The 27,518-nt window shown below is 36.1% G+C and overlaps 1 protein-coding gene across 1 annotated transcript in view; it reads right to left on the reverse strand.

Moving 5' to 3' along the window:
- The window catches only part of LOC149539255 (S-adenosyl-L-methionine-dependent methyltransferases superfamily protein), a 227,794-nt gene extending 201,928 nt beyond the window's left edge, over nt 1-25,866 (reverse strand). The window contains exons 1-3 of the mRNA XM_089800580.1: nt 25,582-25,866; nt 25,407-25,502; nt 21,649-21,735 (exon numbers count right to left, since the gene is read on the reverse strand). Coding sequence (XP_089656706.1) covers nt 21,649-21,735; nt 25,407-25,502; nt 25,582-25,728 — 330 coding nt within the window. The 5' untranslated portion in view covers nt 25,729-25,866. The remainder of the gene's footprint in view (nt 1-21,648; nt 21,736-25,406; nt 25,503-25,581) is intronic.
- Nucleotides 25,867-27,518: the final 1,652 nt, after the last annotated feature.

The following is a 27,518-nucleotide window of genomic DNA, read 5'->3' on the forward strand; positions in this document are numbered from 1 at the left end:
ATAAAGAAATCTAACATGCTAGAATAAAACATACGATGATCCTACAAAGTAGAGAACATCATCTATCACATGTTGATCATCAATATAAGGAAATGCATCAATAAACAATATCATCTAAACATGATAAACAAGCATCCCAAGAAGCTCCAGCCACAGTGATTACGAATGGATCTCAATGGTAAGAGTAAAAGCACTACCACCCGATTGCGTGGAACCTAAATGGCCCACTCCCAGCGCACTGAGGAGATAGTCTCAAGTCCCAAACAGGATATCAAATCACATAACACAAGTACTCTCTAAGTCCAGGAAATTCTAAAAGTATACTAACTCAAAGGTTCTAAGATAGATCGACATCTAGATCCAGAGGCACACAAAGACACGTAGGAAACCTACTATGTAGTCGGGCAAGTGTCATCGCACGAATCACGCTCGGAGTTACCCGAGTAGTCCCTTAGGACTCCCGGGTCCCTAGTGATCCCACTGCGGCCACTAGTATCCTCTCGTACTGACAAGGCATACTACGGAATGTAAGGTTGTAACCAAGCGTTATCTCTACTCCCATCCTAGTCTGTACTAGCACTCGAGGCATGGGCGAGAACAAACAAAGACTCTTATTAGGTTCATTTTACTCTCATTTAGTGTAATGTTTTCACTTATTAAAACAACTTACAATGGGTTATCCCCAGAGCCACTTAGGGTCCCTGTCCCCCATTACAAGCCACTTCTCGACACTACATATAGATAACCTACCATAGGCTCAATAAAAGCACAAATCAATAATCATATAAAAAAATCACCTTAGCCCTATACAAGCGACTGAAAAGCATCAAAAGATAATCCACAATATTCACATCAGTTCTCCATGAGCAACTGGAAAGCACCAAAAGATAATCATAATAATCACAACAGTTCAGTAATACTAATCAAAGACTCCAAAATGATCAAGTCAAACATGTCACAACATGACATCATCAAGAATAAATCATCCAAAACATCTCAGTCCTCTCAAAGCAACTGGAAAGCAAATCAAATATAATTGATCGATGACTCAAAAATGGTTAAGTCAGGTATCCCATATACATACACCTCAGCTTCACACAAGAAGACTGGAAAGCAATAACAATCAATAATCCACACACAACATAGAGCATGCCATCGCATTACCATGGTTGGGTTTTAAAAAGATTGAGATCAAAACATCATAACATCACAATCACACAACCCCCGAGCCTCTGGTAACGTCCTATAACTAGTCAACACTCTAAGACCACCCAAACCCCAAACATAGACATCACATAGAAGACAGAAAAATCTAATAGTTTGGTTTGTTTTGTATACACATATGGTTAAGTTAATCAGTAAAGTTTTCAGTTTCTAGTTTTTCCGTATAAGTTTTCGAATAGATAAGAATCACAATTTTACCCTTGCAATTAAACCCAATCTCGTTTGTAAAATCATATCATGACTTAAAAGTAATAATAATCATTTATTATATTATTAAAGTAATAATAATTGATTATTAAATAAAAATAATCCCAAACCCATTAATAATCGAATTGTTAAATGATAAATATAATTAACATCATTAAATGATATTTATCATTAATTCGAATTAGTTCCAATATTCATTTACATTACCAAATTAATAATTAATAATTATTTAATAATTATTAATTAATTAATAATCAGCAACTATTAACAAATTTCCTTAATAAACAATATATATATATATTTATTTATATCATTAATTAACTTAATTAATTAATAACTAAATATTGAATTAAATTAAATCCTTTTTAATAAATAATATAAAACTTATTATTCAAATATTACTAAATAATAATAAAGTTAATATATTAAAATTTATTAATAAACTTATAAATAATATTAAAATTTATATAAAATTATTATTAAGTTAATAATAAATATCAACTAATGTATAATTAAAAAACTTATATATATTAAAAATTAAAAAAACACATCACAAATGAACTAAAAGCCGCTAGCTTCTATAGCCGTGCGGCCAACCTTAAAAAGGTTGCCGCATGCTTTAAAAGCCAGGCCATGCGGCCCCTCTTTTTTAATGGCTGCCCATCGCAGCACATGCGAATACGCAGGCACGCCAACCAAGACAAGTAAGTGGGGTAAGTTTTATGTTATTTTATTTTTATTATTTTTCTAACTTTTATTTATTTTTAATTAAAACATTAAAACAATCCCACCCCCCCCCCCCCAAAAAAAGTATAAAAGATATATATATGTTTTTTAAAAGAAGATTTTTGTTTAATAAATAAACAATCCAACCTCCATACATTATAATAAAATACTTTATATTTTATTTTTACTTAATTTTCTTTTACATAAATCCTACCTGTATTCTGATAGGCAGAATACAGCGAACCAATCGAATTTACAATATAAAATTCTAATATTATTCAAACCCTTCTTGATTATAATTCTGATTTTCTTTTACCTATGGACGAGGTTTTCAAATTGATCTATTTTTTTTTCTTTCAATCATATTATACAGATGATATTCGTAGATTCATAATAAGAGAATGAAAGATTCACGCAACGAAATTCAAAGAATCAATTTCAACAATCACGAAGAAGACAAGATTATCCAAATAACACGATTTAACTAGGTGAACAAAAAACTCAAGAACCTACCTGGTTCTGATGCTAATATCGCAACGCCCAGAAGATTTACGAGAGAATTCACTTCTATCCAAGAACTCCTCTCTAAAAATTTTCCCAAAATTTCCTTTCTAAAATTTGCTTCCAAATTTCGTGTCCAAATTCGTCTCTCTCGAAAATGAACCCTCCATTGGTGATAAGGAGTTCTCTCCTCAAATCGGGGCACTAATTGTGCATTCACCCGAGAGGACTCCTTGCTCACAAGACTTAACTTTAAATTAACTTTTATTTATCTTTTCTTTTATATTTTCATGCACATTAAATGAATTATTAAATTACTTTATTTAATTTTCCACTTGACTTCATTTTCAATTAATTTATTAACTTTTAAATCTCATGCGTACTTTATTAAAATATCTTTATTAAGTTCACATGTTTTATCTTTTTAATTAATTTCTTATATTTTAATCTCATGCACGCATCATGCGAACTAAAAACTTTTAATAAATTAATATCTTTTCACTTCTTAATTTATTTTAGAAACTTAATTGATAAAATATTTATTAACTCAATTAATAATAATATTTAGCATTTATTTAAAAATGAACTCTAAATATATTATTATTAAATTAAATAAATATTATTACGTTCTAAATTTATCCTTATAACTTTCACTTCCAAATTTAGTTCTTTTTATTCAATTAATTTTCCAATTAATTAAATATATTAAATATTAAAATATCATAATAATTTTTCATTAAATTAAATCATTAATTTAGTCTTTTAATTAGACTTAATAAAAAATCCACCAAAGACTCATGAAATAAAATACGAAAACCCATCATAGAAAAACACATACTAAATCAAACTAAAGGGTTATAATAACGAATTAACATCATTCAATGCATTCGGAGGTTACTCAACTCGGATACTTGTCTTAATTTTCAATTAGGGCAAATGGCTTAAAGGTTTAGGATTTGGACTTAAGAATTTATCTCCCCTCTCTTACCATTAAGATAATGCGATAGGGTATGCTCATCCTGGCAATTCAGGGAAGTCGATACCCGGTACCTGCAACCTGCATAAAATTCACGCATGTACAGACACGATATTCTAAGCTAAACAGGCAATGGCAAGAAGTGGTGCATCGTGTAGATCCCGACTAGCAGGTGACTACAACTCCCTTAACCACATCAGAAATGCCATACATAAAGAAAACAAACACGCACACCATACACATGCAGTATGGGATAAGTATCCATAAGAAAACACATATGATAATAAACCATCTAACTAATCATCATCAATATCTAAAAACACTGAATAATCATCATGCATACATGAAATATAGAGTACCAAGTAATCTCATCATATAATAAACTGAATGTAAAACAATATCTGATAATCTCAAAACAATAGTACTAATCATCAAACATTAGACTGGCCTAAAAGAGTTCGGCAATGATAGCAAAAATGCAAACTAGGGCAGGCACTACACTACTCAATGTAGGAAAGCTCATATTGCAACCAACCGAGATCATCGAATTACGGATAAGACTCTGCGGAACCGCACGGTGAAGGAATATCTAGTGCATTGGAAACACTTGCCATTGGACGGCGCGACGTGGGAGGGCGAGCACATTCTCCAACACCTGGCATTGCATTTGCTTGAGGACAAGCAAAGTTTGGGACGGGAGAACTGTAATGTTCCCGTTATAAAATAAATCATTTATCAAACTATTGTAATGGGCCGATTGATTTAATATATCTCGGACCCATTTTTTTATTTTGTTTCTGTAGTTTGTGTCGCTGTCGGCTATCTTTGTACACTCTCAGAAAGTTGTCCCTGACGGGTATTTAAGCATGGCGTGTAGGTTGTCTTTAGGCATGCAATTTATTTGCATTATTTCTTTGTACTGTGAATTTCAATTGGGATTCTCTATAATTCGTCATTTTGGAAGTGAAAGATCTTCCCTATTTGGCTCGTGCAGTTTTGTTGGGATTCATACCTCACCCTATTCTGTCTTTGTACTGCTTGGCTCGGATCTGGCAAATCGGAGCATTATCTGTATATGGGAATACTATCTGGTAACAAGTGTGTATCTCGATTTTCTAGCTTCTACAAACTATTCATGTTTAATATTTGATATTCTGCATTCTGAGTGGCATTGTCGAATCCCTTGCATCGCCCTACCTCCGCACACCTTCCAATATTGGCACATTGGCCTCCAATCATCACTATGCAGTCTGCATCAAATACCATACGGCTTCATATACAACCGTATGACCAACTCCCACGGTTGCTCCCACACCATATGGCCATTCCGTACGGCTATTCCCCCTGTCTCCACTATACGGCCTTGATACCGCATGGCCATTGCACCTTCCACTCCCCTCCACCATACGGACTCAACCCTGTCACCGTACACCCTTCTCACCTCTATATGGCCACAACAGAGACACTCTATGGCCAGCCCATTGACACAGTACGGCCATCATTCTACCTCCCAGACACCGTATGGCCAATTCACTTGCAGCGTACAGCCAATTCCTTTGCAATGTACGGCCACCATATCCCCTCCGTACCACATTTTCCAGTCACTCACTATTTAACGGAATTTGGATACAGTGAAAATTCGTCTTCCCTAGGATTGGAACATTACAGCGAACCTTCCAATCTTGGCAACTGATTTTGCTAATAGTTGGTTAATATTCAAATCTGCTATGGCAGAAATTTTCTAAGGTCAGGAAAGCAGAATATTCAAAGCTTTTGTACTTTGAATCTTTAGTTTTCACCATTCTTATCTATACTGAATGAATGCAAAATGTTTGAAAAAAGGTCTTGTTCAATGAATGAATGAAAGACTGAGTTTATGGTGCCAACATCTTTTTGAAAAAATCTCACACTTTAAGAGTAATCGCAAATCAGAATTTCCTCCTAATGAATTATAGAGAAGTGTTTGACAAAATGCCTGCATACCATAAATTGCAAAATTGCAAAATTTGAAATAGAAACATTTGCAACAAAAGAAATTGTACATTTTTATGAGTATAGAACATTTGCAACAAAAAAATTGTATATTTTTATGAGTATATTAGTGTCGTGCTACCATCTAGGGTTAGCACACTGTAACTATGGTACAAACTACAGACCATCCCGTTTCGTGTTGTCTTGCAAGAGATTGATTAAAATGCAAACAATATCATTCTACCTTTGGTTATCTTTAGTTTCAGTTAGTTGTCATTGCTAAGCATGGATAGATAAGATAAAGATAAGATTAATTTATTAAAATCCAACAAGTGACCACAACCAGGTTAAGGGACTGTGGAGCTAAACAAAATACAACAAACAAAAAGAACACCAAACAGTGACTAAAAGATAACAAACAAAAGAAAGAAGGGGAAATAAACAACGACCCTGAGAAAAACGGGGAGGGTAGGAGTGATTAAAATGCAAACAATATCAATCTACCTTTGGTTATCTTTAGTTTCAATTAAGAGACTGATTAAAATGCAAGCAATATCATTCTACCTTTGGTTATCTTTAGCTTTAGTTAGTTGTCATTGCTAAGCATGGAAAGATAAGATAAAAATAAGATAAATTTATTAAAGTCCAACAAGTGACCACAACCGGGTTAAAGGAATTATGGAGCTAAACAAAATACAACAAACAACAAGAACAACAAACAGTGACTAAAAGATAACGAACAAAATAAAGAAGGGGAAATAAACGAAGACCTTGAAAAAAACGGGGAGGGTGGAAGGAGTGAGAAGACAGCCCTACCACAAGAAACAAGACTAGCAAGTTGAGGAGATGGAGAAAAATCTCAAAACACAAGGATAATTCATAGAAGTGGTAGACGGGTGGTGTCAACGATGCTGCCTCTGGAAGTGACACTTGGCTAGAGGTAGTGGATCTCTACGAGTAGGATCTATGGGAGTGGATCTCTACAATTAGGATTTGCGAGGTCTCATAGACCTAAACTAAGAAGGCGAGACCAAGTACCTTTTGGTGTCATGCACCATCTTAGGAAAGAAAGAAGTGATGAGCTCGTCAAACAAAGGATACAAGGGGCATTGAAAAGAGTGGTCCCTCAAGAAAATGGCCTCATGAAGATAAAGAGAAACACATCTTTGATCCGCGTATCTAAAGAGGGACGAGAGGGAATGCAACTCTCTGAAAAGACAATAGGACCGGCCTCTAATCTCATATTATATAGGATAGCAAAAAATTAAGTTCTCCTCAGACTCCACCTCACTGAGAGTACAAAGCTAGCAAATCCTGTCACCCTTGTCTAACAAGTGGTTGGTCTTAATACGGAAATAGACTCTAAACTATCCAAGCAAAATCTTGAGGGAGTGTTGCTAATGATGAAAAGTGTAAGACGGGTGAACAATGATACCATCCTAAATCTCCAAAAAGCGCTCAACATAGAAAGCTATCTTCGGGTGAAGCCCCCCATGAGGGTTGACCCAAGTGGTATGAATGTACTGCCTGTAAACATCCTCTCTAACACATGTTTTATTCTTGTCTAGGGGGGAGAAAGTGGGTAGGGCCATCCAAAGAATACAGGAATTGGGGGAGGTGGTCAATCTCAATCTCGATAGTATTCAAAAGGGTTGCAGCCCAATCAACCAACTGCGAGACCAACTAGAGGGAGCAATAGAGAACAAGAGACTTCAAAGAGAAATAAGCGAGGTAAGGATACCTCAGATGACCCTTGCAAGAGTCAGCAAACACCAAACAAGGTCAAAGATGGCCTCGACCATGAAGGGACATGCCACAAACTCCGCAAGAACAATACTGTAAGGTGTAGACTGTCTACATTTGATAAACCTCTGAATTGGCTCATTAGAAGCCCAATCAAACTCCAAAGGAGAAGGCCTCCAAACCACCGAACCATAGAGAATTGTGGGTCAAACAAGAGTGTCAAGAAGTGTCATCTTGAATAGGATGTCCTGGAAGTGATGTCTGCAAATACTATCTCAAGAAGAGCAACAGACCCAAACCCCTTATTGATGTGTATCTGAATGGTGGGCCTCAAATTGAAACAGAGACCCAAGAACCTAACCCCCAAGTAGGTATAAGACAAAAAAATCTTGATCTCAGAGTGTAATGTCCCTAGTAATCCAGCTTGGGAGACCGGAATAATTACGCTAGGTTCTCACCTCTACTTAGACTAGGTGATAGAGGTTGTGTGTGATAACTTCCTCTATCTCTTGACTTTGATCGCAGTATCTATATGTGCGAGGTGGTATGAATGATTAATATGTTAAATAACCAATGTCTATGATAATTATATTGTGGACACTACTAATTATGATAACCTATTGTTTATAGTATAATGATGATATTACAATAATAGATAAGACGTCTATTATTAGTTAATGGTTATCTTGTAAATATCTTTAGCTTTAGTTTGCTTTCGTTTTTTGCTTTCTCTGGTATAGAATGTTTCTATTCTTTACGATCGTTTCCTAAGGAAACATCGTCTCTTCCTTTTGTATAAATTGACCTTTCGGTCTCTGTTATTAATAAGCAAGTATTTATCAATTACCTCGTAATATGGTATCAAAGCTAAATACTTAAAAAAAATTCGGAAAAATTTATAATTTCTTCTTGAAATTATTTGTTTAAATTTTTCCAAAAAATTATTTCAGCTAATTTCTCCAAAACCCACCTAGGGTTTTCTGCTTGGAGAAATTCCCAAATTACGGGTCTGCAAATCGCGTGGAAATCGTGGCCATTTTTTACCATTTGTGACTGGTATATGCAAATCGCGATTTGTTTTGACCGAACTCCTCTGCAAATCACGGCTTCATGACTGGAAAAATGCATTTTTTGGAGGTCTGTGTATGGTCAGCCAGCATCTAAAATTGACAGGGAAATCGCGTTTTTTGCAACCCGCGCGATTTCTTCTGTTTTTTCCTGCAAATATAGTCGCGACCTTCACCCAGTACTTGTCACCTCTGCAATCCCACCTGTTCTTAGTCATTTTTGAAGCAGATTCGACCATTTTTCATCAAGAAATCTGAAGTTTTTTCAAGCTTTTTTCAGCTAGGGCCGTTTTTTTCGAAACCCTAATTTTTGGGGTCAAAAAAATATTTTGTTTGCAAATTCTTGGTGGGTTTTTCGAGAGCTCAACTGGGTTGTCGTCCATTTTTTTTGGGTGCCTCGATTTTTGTGCCTCGATTTTCGACCCAGCGGATTCAGAAAACGACAGCAGATTCCTTCTATGTTTTTCGAGCTCTCTTCTGGGTCTTCCGTATTTTTGCCTCGAAGAACGTGTCTTTACAGAGTTTCATAGTTTTTCATTGAAAAACGTGCCATGGCATCTCTGACAAATATTCTGCTCGAGCATAATTCCAAATTCAATGGTCGCAATTATGGAACCTAGAAGCAACGCATCATCGCAATCTTCGAATATCGAAATACCGATCAACTTGTTTTGGGTGTTAAGCAACGTCCGACTTCTCCAGGTCCTGATCAAGATACATGGGATCTAAACAATCGAGAGGCAATAATGCTTCTCAAACTCTCCGTAGCTGATGACCAGCTTTCTCAGATTCCATCCGGCAAGACAGCTGCCGAAATTTAGACACATCTAAAAGGTCTTCATTAGACTTCCGACAAGAGCAGAGCCTTCTTTCTGAAAAACACTCTGTTTTCTATTGTCATGGATGAGCGCACCTCGCTCCAGGCACACCTGAATCGGATTCAGGAAATCCGTGATTAGTTACTTGCCATCGGTCGCAAGATGGAGGAAGAGGATATTGTGGTAATCACTCTTCGGAGTTTACCAAATTCCTATGAGCATTTTATCGAGACTCTCAACATCACATCTACTGGTGTTGATCTAAAGTTCACTGATCTCTGCACCCTGCTACTTCAGCAAGATCGGTGGAAACAACAATTCGGTAGCAGCTCCAATTCCACCTCCACTGAGCAAGCCTTTGCTGCGAAATCCTTTCAGAAGGATAAGGGCAAGTTTCAGCAACCATCTCAGCAGAAGTCTTCTGCTCCAGCATTCGATGGTACCAAAAAGAAGAACATTCAATGCAACTATTGCCACAAGTATGGTCACATGAAGGTTGCATGTCGGAAACGCTTAGCTGCCCAGTCTAAGCAATCAGGTTCGCAACTCAAAGCGAACAGTGCAGAGCACACTGAGCAGGCGGAATCTACCTTTTATGCCTTCATGGCTAAAAGACCCGCAGATCATGTGCAGTCATCTGCCTGGTACATTGATTCAGGTGCCTCTCGACATTTCACTCACCGCAGAGACTGGTTTATTGACTACCAGCCTTATTCAGATTCTGTTATCTTTGGTGGTGGAGAAGAGTACACGATTGTTGGTAAAGGCAACATTCAAATTCAGTCTATTGGGAGGAAGCTCATATTCCTTGATGTGTACTACGTTCCAGGGATGGAACTAAATCTACTCTCGGTCAGTCAGTTGCTGCGACATTCTCCACACTTGGCAGTCACCTTCAGTTCACATCAGTGCACCATCACTGATCGGGCGACTAAGTCTACTATTGCAGTTGGTCTTGAGGATCATGGTCTTTTCAGACTTACTGATTCTGGTGATTCTCAGGACTTAGCTATGGCTGCTCGGCGATCTTCCATCAGCACACTTTGGCATCAGCGATATGGGCACTTAAATGTGCATTATCTCTCACAACTTGCTCGAGATGAGCTTGTTCTTGGTTTGCCAGAGATTCAAACCCGACACCTTGGAGTTTGTGACGCATGTCAGGCTGGGAAGCAACATCGCACACCTTTCCCCAGTGGCGATTCTTGGCGAGCTTCTCAAGTACTTCAGCTTGTTCACGCTAATATCTGCGGCCCTATGGCCACTCCTTCTGTTCTTGGGTACAGGTATTTTCTGTTGTTTGTAGATGATTTCAGTAGAAAAATGTGGGTGTATTTCCTTAAAAAGAAATCCGATGCATTTATTGTATTTCAGAAGTTTAAACCCTTAGTTGAAAAAGAGTCTGGGAAATCTATTATTACTCTTAGATCAGACAATGGGGGGGAATTTTGTTCTAATGTTTTCTCCAGCTTCTTGGATACACATGGCATCCAATGCCAGTTCACCACACCCCACACGCCACAACAGAACAGTGTAGTTGAACGTCGGAACAGGACAATCACCGAGATGGCTCGTTCCATGCTCGAACACAGACATGTTCCGAAGCGTTTTTGGGCAGAAGCAGTTAACACTGCAGTTTATCTGTTGAACCGGTCACCCACAGTGGCGGTCAAAGGTAAAACTCCGGAAGAGGCCTGGTCAGGTCGCAAGCCCAGAATTAGTCACCTGAAGGTTTTTGGCTCTCTTGCTTTTGTTTGGATCCCTGATGCTTCACGCACCAAGTTGGATGCCAAGAGTCAGAAACTAATGCTTGCTGGATATAGCAATCTTCACAAAGCCTACTGCCTTATTGATGTTGAGACATCTCGTCTCATATACAGCCGCGATGTAGTCTTTGATGAGCAGCGAGGACCATTCATGCCTGTTTCTCCTGTTCCTGATCCAGCAGACCAGCCTATGCAGGTTCATGATTTGGAAGTTCGGCTTCCATTAGGTCCACCTGATGGGAGGGCTCCAGTCCTGCCAATGATACTTGTACAGCCACCTCCAGCTTCTCTTGCAGGATCACCTCGTTTTGAAGATGCTTCCCCTGAGTTTGATCCAGATTCTTTTGATCAAGATCCTGCTGATCAAGCATCTCCTAGTACTACTGTTGGTCATTCTCCTCTCCGGCCTAAGTGGTGGGATAAGACACTTGCTGATCTTCATGATGATGAGCTCATTGATGGGAGAACTACTCGGAAAAAGAGCAAAACTATAGATTCTGTTAACTTTGCTCTTATGGCCAACATTCACAGTGTGTTTGAACCTCAAACATATTTCGAGGCTAAAGGAATTCCAGAGTGGGAACAGGCCATGCAATCTAAACACCAGAGCCTGCTGAAGAACAACACTTGGGTCCTTTCTGATCTTCCCCCAGGGAAAAAACCCATTAGCTGCAAATGGGTCTACAAAATCAAATACAAATCAGATGGTACTTTGGATAAGTACAAAGCTCGTTTAGTGGCAAAGGGCTTTTCTCAGCGTCAGGGCATTGATTATGAGGAGACCTTTGCTCCTACTGCAAAGATGAGCACCATCAAATTAGTCCTAGCCATGGCAGCACAGTTTGGCTGGAAGGTCCATCAAATGGACGTAAAGAGTGCTTTCCTGAATGGTGATCTCCATGAAGAGGTCTACATGATGCAGCCTCTTGGTTTCAAGGTTGCCGATAAAGACCATCAGGTTCTCAGATTGGTAAAAGCTCTCTATGGTTTGAAGCAGGCCCCTCGGGCATGGTACATCAAGATTGATACGTACCTCAGTGATCAAGGCTTCAAGAGTAGTTCTTCAGACTCAAATCTGTACATCAAGACTACTGACAGTGACATCATCTTTCTGGTTATCTATGTGGATGATCTGATCATCACTGGCAGTTCGGCATCTTTGATTCAGGGAATCAAACAACACTTATGCCAGTCTTTTGATATGACTGACCTTGGGCTCATGCATTATTGCTTAGGTGTTGAAGTTTGGCAACAGTCTTCTGGTATATTCATCTCTCAGTCCAAATATGCCAGGGCCTTGTTAGACAAATTCCGAATGCAGGATTGCAAACCTGCATCTACACCTATGGAGAAAGGTCTCAAGTTATCAGCCAAGTCTGATTCTCCTTCCGTTGATGATACTATGTATAGGCAACTAGTAGGCAGCCTCATCTACCTATCTACTACTATGCCTGATATCAGCTTCGCAGTCAGCTATATTTCACGCTTTATGACAGCTCCTAAGGCTGATCACTGGATGGCAGCAAAGCGTGTGCTTCGTTATGTGAAGGGCACTTCTGATTATGGACTTCTGTATTCTCGGAGTTCTAATCCTAAACTCAGTGGGTTCACAGATTCAGATTGGGCAGGCTCTGTTGATGATAAAAAGTCAACATCTGGATATGTGTTCAGTTTGGGATCCGGTGCAGTCACATGGACCAGCAAGAAGCAGCAGGCAGTTTCTCTCTCTTCTACAGAGGCTGAATACAGAGGGACTGTTAAGGCAGGATGTGAAGCTATCTGGCTTCGTCGGATGCTTGGGGATATGCAGATGTCACCAGCAGGACCGACTACTCTGTTTGTTGATAACGAAGGCGTTATCAAGTTAGCACGGAATTCAGTCTTCCATGAACGAACCAAGCATGTGGATGTTCATTGTCATTACATACGACAGCTGGTTGAAGACAGGACTATAGATCTGCAGTATGTTCCTACCACAGATCAGACTACAGACATTCTCACCAAGCCTCTTGGTCCTGATAAGTTTGTCAAATTCAGAGGACAGCTTGGTGTGTTAGATAGATTAACCATTAAGGGAGGGTATTACAATAATAGATAAGACGTCTATTATTAGTTAATGGTTATCTTGTAAATATCTTTAGCTTTAGTTTGCTTTCGTTTTTTGCTTTCTCTGCAATAGAATGTTTCTATTCTTTACGATCGTTTCCTAAGGAAACATCGTCTCTTCCTTTTGTATAAATTGACCTTTCGGTCTCTGTTATTAATAAGCAAGTATTTACCAATTACCTCGTAATAGATGATGCTCCTAATCAATTGTATAAACTTCAACTTACAAATTGACATGTGTTCCCTGTACTTTTATGATTTACTATCCCCTCATGAACTTGGTATTATGCAGAATTTTAGAATCATAGGAAATATACAAGCACCATTTGAATATCTATGTAATGTGAATGCGAGTGTTATCTTCTAATACTCTCACCCGTGATTCATAAGCCTGATGACTATCCGACAACCTTTTTAACAGTGTGAATAGATTGCTATTTTATTAGATTTGATGTATTCCCTTCCTAATCCATTCTTCTTTGTTTCTCTACAAATAGACATATTATGTTGTATGTGTAATGGTTGCATCTTTTGGGAAGGGCACATTTTGTTTAAAGGATTAATTAATCTCTCTTAATATGGTATCTTCCATTATTCATACAAATAGGCTCTTTTCTCTAAACCGCTGCCTTGCATCAGTACTTATAATCATTGTTCAATGTCTAATTAGTAAATTGTTGATTTTAGGAAGTATTAATTTATCAATCAAATGATTAGTTAGTCTCATTGGTTATGTCAAAGAAATAGTATGTTAATTCCTTAATATGATCACTAACTGGAAGCAATGCTAAGTGTGTATTTGAAATGTCATCCCCTTTTCAATTGATGATTAGAGTTTGAATTATTTCTCATTATGATCATTGCTTGTGTTAATGTTATAATTCTGTCGGATAAATTATATTATATATATGAGATATATAATCATAATAATATATTGAGGGTATATTACTTAACTATAACTAATGTAAGTTAATATGTTAAATAGACATGTCTCTTCAAAAGACATGTCTCTTTATTTCACATATATATTCATTCGTATAGTAACTTGGAAAACACATAAAAATTCTACAAGTGCTATTACAAGTTACAAATCCTATTTCACTAACATGGTATCAGAGCAGGTTCGAACTCTTGGGATAAGAGACTTCAAGACTGAAAAAAAATCAATATTCATGCAAAGATCATTATATATGAGGTTTAGGGAATAATCAACATGAATGACTGTAACACCAGATTGAGCGTCTACAATATTTGGTACTTGAAAGTAAAGGAAAACTAGCAGGCAAGTGGAACTAGGCCAATGTACAATCAACAAAGGAACATTGAATATCGAGTACCATCGATTTGGGATGGTTTGAACATATTTCATGTCATTGTAGGTTCAAATCGGCATCCAAGTGAAGTCCAGGAAGGAACTTTCTTGTTACTATGAAATTCTTCCATATGCCAAAGATAGATCATCATGGAGCAACGTTAAATTGCAGTTGTACAGATCAACCAACATGACAATTAGAGTCTCGTACATCAGATTCAAAATAGCTGCAGTTGAAGACATTATATAAAACATTTACCTCATCTAATCTTATTCACAAAAAGAATATGAATATTTCATTTGATCTATATTTGTATCATGATTCCATTATGCTGAACTACACCATCAAAGGCAAAAGAAATCCTCAAAGAGAATGATATATCCAGACCTTCGCATTTAATTTTCATCATTTATGGAAGATGCCAAAAATAAAATAGTAAATGAGTTTAGTACAATGCGTATGAGTATATAGAAATGAAATTACTAACCCTAACCCTAAACCTACTTTTATTTACCCTTATCGCTATAGCTGTGCCGATAAATCTATCGAAGATTGCAGATGGAAAATGGAGCTACAGTGATTACCGATAAAAATTTGTGCATATCGCCATGACATACAGCGATAGGGATAAATATTAAATTTTTTAAATCACTATAATATGCAGCAATCAAATGTTCATCGCTGTGCGGAGAAGGCTCATTATTGATATAGCGATGAGCAATGGGTGATGAGGCATCCCTATAATCTATAGCGATATGTTTTTCATGGCTGTGCGGGGAAGGATGAAAAATGATATGGCGATGAGCGATAAATTTTTTTTATCGCTATAGCTATCAATGTTGAAAACTGATCGCAAGAGGGAAAATGAGTTATAGCAATCATCGATGGATTTAAAAGATTTTTAAGTGTTGGATCGCTGTGGCATAGCGATGAGTGTTTATTCATTAAAACTTATAAAGCATCTGTCGAGAGATAAAGACATACTCAAATTTTAATGATAAATATATTTTTGTTGTTAGTAAGAGATATGATCTAAACTACATTGAGACAGAGTGTGTCAATGCTTGGTTTCATAAGGGGTCATCATTCCACAATTATATACTGAGAGATCATATATATATTATTGGCAACTTGAATATTCAAACTTTGCATTCATTCGGAGATCAATATGTGATCATTCAACAATACAAGCCTGCAGACTTTCAATTTCTGGAGGTGGACGATAAGTCAAATCCTTGCACAACACACACAAATATCTGACATAGATTCAGCAAGACCAAAGGGGAGAGTCTATCTACAAATTTGTACTGCCACTTCAATCCTCTACACTGCCACAACAATGTAAAATCAAACTGGTACAAATCACAACTTTCAGCAGTGAGACTGCTGCTGAGGATGCAAAACATTTATGTTTTTTTTCTTTCGCTGCTAGAGATTATGGTGATCGCAGCCTCCAAAACACAAATGAAGCAAATTGTTTACTGATGTTGAAGCACTATCAGTGTGAAAGATATTTTGTATTTGGGAGAATGTGGAAAGCATACAAGTTGTGTGTAGATGTTATGAGCTTTCATGCATTTGTTGAGTTGAAGAACCTGTAGCTATTGTGATTGTTAGTTTAAAATTATCAAAGGTGAAGATATCATCATTTTAAGGGATTTCGAATTGTCCTTGCAGAAATCATGAGTGGCCGCATGAATATTAGCTAACTATACAAAGATGTGTAAGGTGAATGTGATTTGAGTAAAGTTAAATAAAGTATATTTTTCAAGGAAGTTAGATGTGTCATATAATTTAAATGAGTTCTAAAAATTCTACCATAATATTGTTCAGATAATGTAATAGCAAAACTAATGTTGATACCAATTTAATAACAAGAATTTTAACTTTATCGATGTATTTCTTCTCATGATTATAAATCTTAAGATGTATGTAGTAAACCTATTCTTGTACTTGCGAATTCAACTCTTAAACCTTAGTGAACTTTATTAAGATTTTAAAAAAAATATTTGTGTTTTTTTGCCCTTTGTCGTATTTTGGGCATGACAGCGAACAAATAGTGTATTCACAAGGTTGCTGAGATGTTCAATCTTCTATATTACCATGATTGAAAGGAAAAAGAGGGGGTAGATACATGATATGATTCGGTCAAACTTTGGTGATTTTGATCATACTTATATGTTCAATAATATAAAAGTGGGAATCCAACATTGTAAGGGGGAATGATAACCAATGTTCTATTCCCATTTGAACAGTCTTTATATGGGAGCAGAAAAGACATATTCAAATTGTTTGACAAATTCTTACATGGAGGCATTTCCTGATTTGATGCATATGGACCTTCATTGGAGCAACTTATATTATTATTGCAGATAAGGATTTATTATCCTCGGGTATTGCATGTATCTACTCACTATAGTCTCTCTCTTATTTTGTATTTCTATAATTACTATAAAGAGATATTTGCCTTTATCTTTTCTTTTGTCTCTGAGGATCTTCTTGCAAGAAAAGAAGATTGGTACATTAGGCATGCTAGCAAATATTGTGCAGACTCAATCTTATGATAGTAGCTTCAAAGAAGCTATGATTTAGGATTCACGAATCATCTGATTTAGGATTCACGAATATCCTTGATGATTGAAATTATGAGAGGGAGTCTGACAGTTCATTAGAGGCAACCTTGGAGAAAGAGAGGAAAAAAACCTTATTCTCTAATATGTTTTATGGTAAATGTTGTGACAACACCACATGACAATATTCATGGAGACTTCATGCAAACTTTTGATGTCATACATGTATGAACCTGTCCCCTATGTACATCATGAAGAAGTGACGACTTCTAAATGATTATCACTTGTATTAGGAGAAGTTGTTGTAAAGTGGCATCCTTATAATAACTTGTAGCATGATTCATTTTTGTGAAATTGTTTCATGTAAAGGCTTTATCTTATAAATCAACAACTAGGCGGTTGATATCATTAATTTGATTATCTACAAGTTGCTTGTATAGATATATTTTCGGTACTTGGTTTATATCTTGCCTTGATATTCTGATAGGCCATTCCCACATTGAGTACTTGATGGATATCATTTAGTTAATGTTCTGATAGGCCATTACTCAGAGTATTTGGTGAATATCATTTGATTGATATTCTGATAGGCCAATACTCATGTTACCAAATATGATATCAAATAGTAATTGGTGAATATCATATGTTGATATTCTGATAAGCCAATACTTACATGATATCATATTCTAGAAATCTTTTGATCAAAGATTTCCTATATGTATTATTCTTGAAATATTACCTATGGTTTAATATCTATGTGTTTTATCCTTCTTCATTAAGAGGGAGTGTTAATGTTATAATTCTGTCGGATAAATTATATTATATATATGAGATATATAATATATGATATATGGAATAATTAACTTATATTAAGAGTGATATATGTATATATCTTATTATATAATCATAATAATATATTGAGGGTATATTACTTAACTATAACTAATATAAGTTAATATGTTAAAGAGACATGTCTCTTCAAAAGACATGTCTCTTTATTTCACAGATGTATTCATTCATATAGTAACTTGGAAAACACATAAAAATTCTACAAGTGCTATTACAAGTTACAAATCCTATTTCACTAACAGCTTGTGATACATATTCTTGGGTTTGTGAGGCCCACTGAAGACCATGTGAAGACCAGGGATATGAGCTGAAGTGTTGGGATTGTTTGATGCTATAAGAGTGGAAACAGCATAAAGAATATCCTTCCTTTGTGACTTTCAACTCTGGTACGTTCACACTTCTTGATAAAGATTTCCATGACTATTGACTAGTTTCTTATGCCAATCTCTCTATTAATTCACCACCCAAATTCTGGTTTATATTTTTAGACGCCATGGTGTAAATATCGATCACATGCAACATTGGTGATTTGTCAGCAATGGAATCAATCACTCCCAAATAAATGACCCCCGTAATTACTTATGGTTCTTTGATGCAAATTCATTTACTATTGTTTATAGTATTGCTGCATTTATCCTCATAGTTTTATTCTATTCTAGTGTAAGTATAATTACTTATTTTATTTTATTTTTGAGCTCTATTCTTTTTGTTAATACATATTATTTATTATATTTTCTTTCTTTACTTATTTAATAAGATCTCATTATTTAAATATTATTAATATTTTACTATTATAATAATAATATGTTATATAATATTATCTTTGTGTTCATTTATTTAATTTTTTTAACTTAATTATTGTGATTTATTATTCAAACCTATTCTAGATAGGGGACATCATGCAAAGCCACTAAAGGCAAAGTGAAGATTGGAGGTCTTGAGGCAATTGAAGACCATTACTTTAGTCTTACCCAGATTGACAGACAACCATCTCAAATTGCAGAAGAAGCCAAGCAATCCAACTTCTAAACTCTCAGGGGAAGAGACCAAAAGAACCACATCATCAGCAAAAAGAAATATATGAACCAGCACATGGTAAAAAAGGCACCCATTTCCCACAAGAAGGAACTCCTCAAGCTCATCAATGTAAATCCCAAACAGAGTAGAAGATGGGGGCACCCCTGCTTCACCCCAATGGTGCTACTGATGAAGCTGGAGGAGCCAATGGGAGTCCTAAGACGGCTCAAAGCCAACACATAAAGTCTCATTATAGAAGTGATATAGAGATTCGAGATTCAATGTCACGGAGCCTCTAAAAACATGCCCACAAAGGGACCATGTCAAAAGCTCTACAGAAGTCAACAAAGCAGCAATACCCCTTTGAGGAATGAGACCGAGCCTCCTCAATGATAGTGTGGAGAGTCAAGATACTGTCCATAGCCTAACAACATTGTTTGAAATGCGCTTGACCCTTGGCCCTAACATGATGCAGATCAAGCTTTGGAAAGAAGGATATTAAGAGTCATAGCATATGACTTTGCAAAAATGTGGTCGATCATAATAGCCTTGTAGTTGTTGGGGTTGAAAATCGGACCCGCCTTGTGGATCGGATGAAATAATATGATGGGACCAAGAGGGAGGAAAGCCCAAATAGACCACTAGGTTGAAGAGCTCAAAGAGATGGGAACATAGGATGGTGGCACCATGCTTGAAGAGCTTACCTTGAAAACTATCCTCGTCAACAGACCTACTAGTATTTATTTTTCTGATAGCCTCCACAATAGTCAAACAAGTGAAAAGACAACACACGATAGGGGGTGAATTAAACAACAGGTTGGTCAAGGATACGATAAAGAGTGGAGGTATGAGAAGTGACGAGGGAAAAGAGTACGCCAAAAAGACTTGGGAGAACGAAAGAACGACGAATGAAGGGCAACTCTACATTGGGAAATGAAAAGTCATTTCTTGCAACGGAAGTGGAAGCGATAAGACAACTTCAAGGAGGGGAAGGATGGGTGATGGTATGTGAAGGCAAGGCGGAGACGAGGCCGGAAGCCTAACAATCCTCATCACACCAACGATTTGTAGGACAATAACATCTAGGTTTGGAAGAGGAGCTCGAAGGTGTAACAAAATGGGGGAAAGACAGCAAGGAAGTCTCCTAGATAGAAGCAGAGAGGTGGGAACAAGGTGGAGGTACAAACATGGAAGGGGAGACCAGATCCGTTGAAAAGAGTCATTTGAGATGTGTAGTAAAGAGGTCAAATGCACCATCATCAAAGTGGAGCAAGGTGCGGGGAGGGGGACAAGTGGATAGGGGCAAGGGACGGGGGGAGGTGGGGGAGGGAGGGAGCGACCGCAAGAAATGGAGAGACAAAGGAGAGAGTGGTCAGCTAGAGGAAGAGGGGTGATGGAGAGCCAATGGATGGAGAGGATGAATGATTGATAGGAGATAACATAATCCACAACATTGGCCCCACCACAATGAAGCCTACAAGTGAAAACATAAGATCTCGGGAAGCATCAAAGCCCATTGGAGACCACAAGGGCAGAGGACTCACATAGCTATAAAAGATGTTTGTCATACTTAGTGAGAGGGCTCGCGGAGTCTTCAGAGGATTTATGAAGGCCTCACAAATCAATATCAATATCGTCACTACATAAATAACCAGTGGCTCTATCATGAAGATTTTGCATAGTCTAAGTACAAGTATTGAAATCCCCAAGACTAAGAATGTCCACATCAGTCAAAAACTGAGAAATGTTGTCAAAAAGATCATTGTACGGGTCACCGTCAGTTCCATTATGAATGGCACAGAAATAGGAAGCCCTGCGGAAGTAACAAACTACAATGAATAAATCCCTAAGATGAAAGGCAGTGCAGCAAACACAGATCCACATGAATCTAGCCCAAGTATCAGAGTACACCACCAAAACCTAGTTTTAGATCCTATCTCCAACAAGGCAACCCACACCCCCTAAGCCATCAACACCACTAGAAAATCTAGTCTCCAACCGGCACATTGACAACCACTAACATCTCAGAAGGCCCAAGAACAGGACAGACGAGGCAAAGATGAAATCTTAGACTAGAATGCATTACAGATTAGCATGCACTTCAATGAGTACATGCATAGACAGCACAAGGAATTGATAGTTCTCATTTCATTTTTAAGACAAAGCTTGCCATTTGTGTTGGAAATGTTCTTTTGCTCCCACAATGTCCTCTTGTAACAACTAAAAAATGAAGCATTGCTAGAAATATTGAGAATTCCCCATTAGAAATGTTTAGTGCTATTGCTTAGTTAGCTTTCACCGCATCCATATTGTTAGATTGCATAAAGCCCTTATTATTTGGAGATGTAGGTTTGAAATCAAGTCATTGTTTGTTTTCTATGGCCATAGAGCCTGCAACTTGCAATCATTTAGCTTATTAAGACAGCAATTTGTGAAACTATCTCTCTCTCACTCACTCACACACACACAAATGTGTGCAACTAGCCTGGAGAGTGATATATATGGCTTTGCAATTATGATGCAGTTTATATATTCTTCAAAATACTAAAAAATCTAATTGTTAATATATGCTTTGTAATGATTTGACAGGTGAGTTGGTTTAATTGGTTAGCAAACACATTCAACGACATCAAATTTGTAGTTCAATATTGGTTTAAAAACAAATCAATTTTTTTTACTACTACACCATGGTTTAATAAATGTACAATAAACATAATCAAGCTTGTGTGAATCTTTGAACCTTCAAAAATATGCCCTTCAATCACAAAGCATTTAATGACAGATAGTTATGCACCATTTGTAAACTTGTTCTTGCATTCCGAGGAAAAGCAAGAGATTTTGCAGAATGAATAAGATCCTTTAGTGAAGCTGGCCAGTTGTCCTGTCAGAACAAAAAACCCACTTAAGATAACTAAATAGTGTATCTGTGCTGCAGCTTGTTTAATAAATGCAAACCCTAAACTACATCTCAAAGTTATAGGCAAAATATCTAAATTATGTATAACATTTCCAGTCCAATTTGTTGGCATTTCATTTCAAAATTGGCTGTACAAAAATTATATCAGTAATTCAAAAATGTACATAATTTGAGCAAACATAGATAGGATAAATGAAAATGTCAATAAGATGAACCAACCCTTCTAATATTGAGTCATTTAACTTCCAATGATGAGATGGATTAAGCAACTTCAAACAAGCTTATTTATTTTCCACCTGGTATTGCAATATCAACTGTCAAGGGAAAAAATTCACAAAGCTAAGGAGTTTCAATTTCCAGTTTTTTATTTTTTTGTCTATTGATAAGAAATCAATCGTCTATTAGGCACAGTAAATCAGCTAGTTGTTTTGTTTTTCTCTTGATATAGTAGCTGTTGTAAACTTTTATTTCATTGCATGATATCTAAAATTAAAACTTTTGTCAATGGGGCACATTAGGTTTTCTAATAGAGTTCATTATGTTGAAGATTGTAGCTGCGATAGAGATCTTTATCTCTGATTTTAGAAATATGATCATTATAACCGTTAAGGTCATCTTCAGTTGAAGAAGACATTGGTGAAAATAATTGAGATAATATTAGGACATGTGCCATGTGTCATGTGTAGAGGCATGCATTTGGAATATGAAGAGTTATGTTTTGGGAAAGTGAAGAGACCTTCGGTTGTAGTGTGAAAAGTCTCTATTTGTTATATATCGTATCAAGTGAAAAGCATTGTACACTCAAACATTTTCTTAATCAATAAAAGAGATATTTTGGTTGTGTGGCTGGGGTTTTCCCTTCAAGTGGAAGGGTTTTCCCAGGATAATCTTATGTGTCTCTTGTATCTATTTTTTCTCTTCCTTATTGTTGTTTATCATAATCTTCGGCTAATGTTAACATGGTATCAGAGTCTAATTTAAATAACAGCAATTAAGATAGTCTCCTTTGTTTAGCTTGTGTATTTCATAACTTTCTATATGTGTCGATTTAATGTATAGCTGTGTCTCAGAAGATCTTGTATTTTCCTCAGTTCTGCAAATTTTCTCCTCTCTTTCCCTGCTGCTGTTGATCTTATTTTCTATGTTCTATGATCGTGATTCATCTTCAGTTGTGGCTCATGAAGTTTTTAAACACCTTGTTATGACTTTGTTAATTTTCTTCCTTTTGGTGGTCATCATTTTGTATATATATATATATATATATATATATATATATATATATATATATATATATATATATATATATATATATATATATATATATATATATATATATATATATATATATATATATATATACATGTACCCAAACCCACATATCCAAAGCCCATCAAACAATTTGTATATACCCATGTACCAGGTTCTCATATCCATAGCCAAATTGGCATCTTAAGTGTGTGTGTGTGTGTGTGTCCATACAAACAAAACAAAAATCAAACTTCTTACAAGAGAGAGATAGTGGATATTTGGGAGTGGAGACCCTAATGGGTTTGAGGAGCAGAAATGGTAAGGTAAACAAGTTGTAGATGTGAGAAAAACCCAATGATGGAGAAAATAAGAAAAGAAAAAGTGAAGAGAGAAAAATGATCAGTGCATTGGGTGAATGATGCTTTCAGGGGCATTTTAGGGATTTTAGTTGTAGTAAAAGTCAATAAAAGTTTCTTTTTGGTGCTCAACACCTTTAGGTACACCAAGTATGTGCCTAGGCATACCCAAGCTCCTAGGTACATACCTCGAGCATACCTAGACACCCGGGTATGTACCCTAGGCATACCCAGACGTACCTAATATGGGTGCAACATGTCTTAAGGGCGTACTCCACAACATAGTATTTGGTCAATAGCCAACCATAAATTTGTTTAGCAATGAACACCTAAAATCAATACAAGGTGGAGCTTGAGTGGGAGCATTGGGTAGTAGCAAAACATGTGCTTAGATATATAAAGTGCAAAGGAGACTATCATCCAAGATATCTTTGAGATGGTCAAGTGAATTTTGAAGGGTATACAAATTCTAATTGGGTAGGTAGTGTAACAAATAGGAAGAGTATCAAAGGTGCTAAACAATGCCCCCTTCTCAAGTCTAGTTATTTTGGTGACTATTAGCTTATAACCTGAGTTCCTGTAGTCTAATTGGTAAGGGAAAGGAGACTCCAAAGATCTTGGAGAGCTCAGATTCAATATCCTTCGGTTTCTATTTGTAGTATCGATTACAATTTGTAGTAAGGATCACAATGACACTTTCAAAAGTGATTTTCAATTCCTAGGTTGTTCTCCAAACTTCTTGGAGAGCATGTCTATTTTTTGTAAGTCACTAAGTTGTCTCTATTCATCTTCCCACTGTTTCAGCTTCTTAACGAAGTAGTCAGAATTTGTTTCTGAAGTCTTTACAATGCATTCCACAACCTTGGTGGAATATTTGAAGTATGTACTAAAATTTAAAATTTGAAATTCTTATTGAAGATATTTGTTTGTTTTATATTTTAATAAAGTTGTTTTATGTCCCCCTCAAAAGTGGATGCCTAGGGAAAAGAAATAGGGTTTGCACATGAAAGTCATTTCATGATTCAAAAAGGGTTTTTGCAGGAAATGAATTATTTTATAATTTCAAATTGCTTATATTTTCCTCCAAAAACTACAAAAAGTGGTTGAGGGGTTTCATTTGCTCATATGTTGTTGACTGATACTATTATGCTCTGGACTTAACCTACGAGCAAAGTTGCATGGACACAAAATACAGCCAAAATAGATATGGCTGGATACGACAATCATGAAAAACACATTCATTTAACAAAGCTTTCTAAGTTATTAAGGAAATTATCCTTTGCAAGTGAGAGTTAATTGTTACTTGTAAAGAGAGCCAAACATTTTGTCGGCAGGTCTGCTATCCTAACTTATAGGATGGAAGACAAAAACGTTTTTAGGGACCTCTAATCCATTAGAATGTGCGTGAGAAAAATGAAGGACGGATTTTTAATCAAAAATCCTTAGCTTTGATTACCAAGAACATCCTAATGTTGCAGTTTAGGTGCTGACACATAAATGGAAATGCAGAATATCCATGGGAACATCAAGAGGGTGACAAACACAAAAGATTTGGAGCATTCTAATTTTAAGAGAAGAGATTTCCACAATTCATTATAGTCATCAGCATATTTTTTCTGGATTCGATCGTGTTGAAATTTTTTTCATCGACATTTTGAATCACACTCAGTGATTGATCATCAGGATGAGCATAAGAGAGCATTGTATAACGGGAAGGAAAGGGGGAAGGGAAATAGAACAGAATGCAGTAGAACAGGAGATGCCCAGCATTACTACATCATTGCCGATGCTCCATTCCCCTATAGTTACAGTAATATAAATGTTGCCCAGAGGTCACTGGCTTAAAGGCGCGCATTTATGACCTAAATGTCACTAGTCATGGGTGATTTGTTTTGGAAGTTTGGCACAACAAGAGGACAAACACGCCATTTATAATTCTCGTTCTCCTTGCTCAAAGCTATTATTTGGCAAATTAGGATATAGCAACGAATTAGACAATGCTTTAAGCATAAAAAAACAAGCATATGTTACCTGTATTAACCCTGAAGGCAGTTGTGACAAATTGTGTACACTTTCTTGCTTAAGACAGTCCATCCAATCTTTATTAACAGCTTCCCAAAGTCTCCCCTGCGTAAGGATCCCCGCAATCAATAAATATTATCCCATTAGACGTACATGAAAACGGAAATAAATAAAAGAAGCTTGCCTGGAAAAAGTCTACGACATGAGCACTCCATAAAAATTGATATTTAATTAATATACTGGCGATGGCCTCCAACCATTCCATTGTGGAGGCTCTTGTCTGGCAGCTGAACTTCAACGTTTTATCATTTCCACTGCTATTGCTGGCCATGGCAGCCCTGTTTCCCTCCCTGCAACAGCGAACTGGGAATACCCGTTTAAATTTTGGTTCTTCTCAAATCTGGTTCAGTGTAAATTCAATCCAAATTTTATTCCCACGTTTGAAAAAAAACATAACATACACTGTTCTGAGGGCAGCCTAATGCCGGCATCAAAACGGCAATTTTTAATTAAATTTAAATTTATAAAACAGTTTTTAAATGATTTTTAATTTAATTTTTAAAAGCAATAAAATGACATTTTGATGCCGGCATAGACATTGGTGCCTAACTCCTATGTGCGAAAAAATTAAAAGCACTTTACATCCTCAAATATTAAATTGCAATAACCAAAAATTTGTCCGAGTTCAAATTGATGTGGATAAATAAATGGGAGGAACGAGTGTTGGAATGGCAAGATTGTGAAAGTGGGGGATGATTTAATGTGAAATTTCAAATGGGTTGAAAGAAGCTTCAAATCTATTAATGTAAGAGAGAAGTATTTAGTTTTTTTTCAAAGTATTCTTAGTTATAAATGGTCTTTGACGATTTATAGACAATAGTTAGTAACTATTTTATGAAGAATCTAAGTGTTTCTATAATTAATAATAATTACAATAATTTATAAAAGTAGAATTAGTAGGTTAGAAGTTTTGCAAGGAATTAAAAAGTCATTTAGGGTTCATTTGTTTCGTGGAATTAAAAAAATCAAGATTTCTACAAACTTTGGTTTAGCCAAATCAAGGTTTTGCAAATCTTCATTTCGATTTTTAGGATTTTACTTGAACTGTTTGTTTCACTCGGAAGATGCATGTGAAGACACATTTTTATGTGTAAGCTTGGATTTGAAGGCAAATTTCAAAAAGTAGTCCAATCTATTGTTTTTACACTCCTTAAAAATCATAACCAAGTTTTGATTTTCAATTCCTACTTGCTAGTAGGAAGTTGGAAAACCTAGTTTTGAGGCAAAATTGGAATTCTAGTGTGCTAATTCCATTTTGTCAATTTTGAAACAAAAGCAAAAAATTTCAAATCCAAATTTTGAAAAAGCCAATTCCTGCCATCTTCCAGGAACCAAACGGACCCTAAGTTGGACATCATTAAAGCTAACTTACATAATAGGATGAGAAAAAAGGTTCAACAAAAGAAAGAGATTGTGATAAATGTAAGGAATGTACTCCAAAGTATTTAAATGACAAGAATAGAGGTCGTGAAAGGATAGTCCAACAAATCAAGCAATCTCAATGTAATAATCAATTACCTATTGAAGGTTATAACTCCAAGATCAATTTTCTTATTAATATTCCTTGTGATAATTGTCAAAAAATTTAATATTCCTTATAAAAATTATCAAATTTTGATTGATGATGGAAGAAAGTAAATTCACAAGTCATGCAATGATTACATATTTGGTTGTTCTTGCAATGGGATTATAATTATAAAGCAAATAGATCAACATCCACTTGTCATACTATACAATATGATGTAATACTAGATTATTCAAACATTAAGAGTCATTGAAATTCATTAATGAACATTTGAAATATGCAAGCAACTAACAAAAGGATTATAGAAATGTTTATCCCTCATTTGCATTAGAACTTCCTACTAGAGTCCAAAAATCTTAGTTTTCCCTCTTCTTACATTTTAGATTTCTTTTGTTGTCTCCATGGAGTGTAAGAATTCAACTTGATTAGACTTTGGCATAAAGATTCTTGTTCTTTGGCAAAGACTTAAATTTCCAAGTTAATCTCATTATTAGTATTAGGGTGTATGGGCATTGGACTTATTGTTGAATTAATTC

The sequence above is a fragment of the Cupressus sempervirens genome, chromosome 9 (genome assembly GCF_028749045.1).
Source record: "Cupressus sempervirens isolate cs-2001-9-10 chromosome 9, ASM2874904v1, whole genome shotgun sequence".
Lineage (NCBI taxonomy): Eukaryota > Viridiplantae > Streptophyta > Pinopsida > Cupressales > Cupressaceae > Cupressus > Cupressus sempervirens.